We start from the raw sequence: 2,886 nt of genomic DNA on the forward strand, positions 1-2,886 counted from the left end.
ATTTCAGTATATTTGTAGTTACACGCTTTATTATATGAACTTGCAATGAATAGCACTACAGTAAAAATTACAATCAAGTAGGCTACTAAATGTGTTTTAGGATGTGTTCTACTTGCTTAAAGCATGATAAAAGATTATATAAACAATAATTTAACTTAAATAAATTTCATTTAAATGAAGTTAACTTTAAAGTAAATGTTTAATTTGACATTAAGTGTGTGTTTTAAAAGTGTACCAATTGAATGCCAAGTGCTTTCTTTAGGTACACTTAAGTGGAATGTTATTTAATTAACATCATATTATCTGCAGATTTTCATTATTATTCTAATAAAAAAATACATTTTTATGATTTTAAGTACCTGTATGCTACAAGTATACATTTAGACAGTTACATTTTTTTGGTTAGCTTTATGGTATACTTCTGTTCAAAACCACATGGCAAAAAACTCCCAAATAATGTAAATGTTACGCAAGTGGCCTCCTATGTAAATTAAACGATGTTCTAAATGCAACTTCAATATGAGGTGTACCCACATTAAGTGCCCTGGAAGTACGTAACGCAAATCACACAAGTAGGGCTAAAATATCTCTGCAAATGTTAAACCAAATGCAAATGTTATGAGTCAGCTAATGAGAATTGCGGCATTTTATTTCATTTTTTTTTTCTTTTGTGGGATCTTCAATATTTAGACAGAATCAAAAATGAACGAGACTCTGAATATTTAAATATCTTTCACGGGAGGTGTAAAATCACGATTGTACGAACAGGCCGGTTCTCTCCGTTAAAGTTGATCCCTGCGTAGTATCTGGCTCAGTGCTGAAGCGGCTGCTGCAAAATTATTCATTGTGAAGTTAACAAGCTCTCAGCTCTCACAGACACTCTTATAAATAGACGTGTCTTAAAAGTGGCAGGCCTTTTTCATCAACAGCCCTACGCCTGCCTTGGTAAACACATTTAGAAGAGATTTACCCGTTCGTGCAGGCTAATTTAGTCTAATCTTGGCGATATCAACATTATGAAAAATTACAGGTCTGTGGTTACACATTAAAACAGAAGCGTTGTGATTATTGATAGCCATGCTGAAACAGGATGGGCTGTGTTGCTGTCTGATTAGGTAACAGCTAACTGAATTTAATTAGTTTACCTTTGAACTCCAACCACTGATGAATTCCATTTAATCATCCAAACCCGAGCAACAGAAAGCCTGTTTTACCTGCATAAAATGCACTATTGCATTGCTTAATTGTGCATTCAAATAAGCGATCCTTAAAATTGTATTTGAATTTATATGCTGTAATTTAGGTTGCGGATAATTAAAAATGGCAAAGGATTATCATCCTCTTTGTAAAACCCTTGGGACTTCTGCACTTGCCTTAGATTTATCTGGTCTGAAAAAGGTGTGTCAGTGTATTGTGTGCATAACTGTCTTATAGAGTGTTATTTATAAATGTCCCCAAATATCTACACGCAGGGCAGGAAGACCGAAAAAGACAGGCACAGACAGATGTTCAAGGAAAATATGTGCCGCTTATTAGCACCACATCCATTTAAATTAACGAGCTGTGACAATTATTCTGATCTTTGAAATCATGGGTGCTGGCAAATAAACAGAAATAAATTGTATTGGCTTTAATAGAAAGTTTCCTTTGCGGCAGAACAGTACAGGACAAGTGCATCAGTCTGCATATCAGAATAAAATCTAAGATCTAAAACACATTAGCAAACACTTTTTAGTAAGACTCGTTTTAAATGAAGGTAAATATGTGTTGTTTCTATACATAGATGCTTGTTCTGACCCTTAAAATTGTCCACTACATTTTTTTAATCGGCTTGAAAAAGCAAATTTCATCTTATACATCCCCACAGAATGAGCATAATGTTGGCTAATAATAAAAACATATAAGACAGAAAAAAATTCTTAATCGAAACGTGAATTTATTGTATTAAACATATGGTGCTTTGATCTCGTTAAACAACAAATAATTAGTCCGTGCAGTGCTTTAAAGATAACAACCATTAAAAACGGTCCATATGTGCAAACAGCTGTGTTTCTACATAAAAATGTTTTCGATGACAAATGTAAGATTCCGTGCCTGTATCTGATTTGACATCTGGGTGGTTCGTGTCATAAAGAAGCGCTTGAACGTGTAGGAGCGGAAAAAAGGGTGTGCGCAAAACGGAGAGGGCGCGTTAATTCAGTTGATTTCCAAATGATAGTTTTTTTTAAAGAGCCAAAAAAAACCACTGTGTCCGGTTCGCAAATATGCCATCAAAATACACGTCCATCAGGTGGTACACAAACTTCATGTCACGGCAGTGCATAATCCTCATCACGTCTCTAGTACGCGCCCACGATGACCGCCTCTACCTCTTTCGAGGGTCGCCGGTCCGTTACCAAAAAGTTTATCATCCCCTCCGACTTGATCAGCAAGTTACACCCCAGGAAAAAGATACCGAAGACCACGGTGAGGGAGAGGACGCACATCACCGCTATCTGAACTATTCTCATGATGAAGAGGCTCCTCTCGTCCGGAGCCGCCGCCGTGAAGCCGTTGTCCGTCACAACCGACGAGAAGTTACAGCACAGAAGGATCTCCTCGGTCCGGTTGGAGAAGATTCCGCTGTCCGTTTGGTTCAATGTAATATTCATGTCTGCTAATTCAAAAGACCGTCCAGAAAGAATACTTTGAAAAGTCCGAGAAATCAAGCAGTTCCGTTCTGGGCGTCCGAGCGAGTGAGAAATGGCTTAAAAAGTGTCCTTAAAGTCAGGCGCAGCGATCCAGCGTCTCTTCTTTGGCGTACTGGCGTCCCATGACGCGCTCCTGCTCTGATTCACTGGAACTACACAGAGCTCTTCTGCTCAACATCACACCTGCTCGGTTAAA

The 2,886-nt window shown here is 37.9% G+C and overlaps 1 protein-coding gene across 1 annotated transcript; it reads right to left on the reverse strand.

The window, feature by feature from the left end:
• Window positions 1–1,633: 1,633 nt before the first annotated feature.
• On the reverse strand, window positions 1,634–2,886 carry rprma (reprimo, TP53 dependent G2 arrest mediator candidate a). The gene has a single exon (XM_043229647.1). It carries the CDS (start codon window positions 2,649–2,651, stop codon window positions 2,340–2,342), a length of 312 nt encoding a protein of 103 aa, XP_043085582.1. The 5' UTR covers window positions 2,652–2,886; the 3' UTR covers window positions 1,634–2,339.

This window comes from Puntigrus tetrazona, unplaced genomic scaffold (assembly GCF_018831695.1).
Source record: "Puntigrus tetrazona isolate hp1 unplaced genomic scaffold, ASM1883169v1 S000000008, whole genome shotgun sequence".
NCBI lineage: Eukaryota > Metazoa > Chordata > Actinopteri > Cypriniformes > Cyprinidae > Puntigrus > Puntigrus tetrazona.

Excerpts from the sequence above, each read along its gene's own strand:
- rprma (XM_043229647.1), bottom strand. The coding sequence starts at position 2,651 with ATGAATATTACATTGAACCAAACGGACAGCGGAATCTTCTCCAACCGG.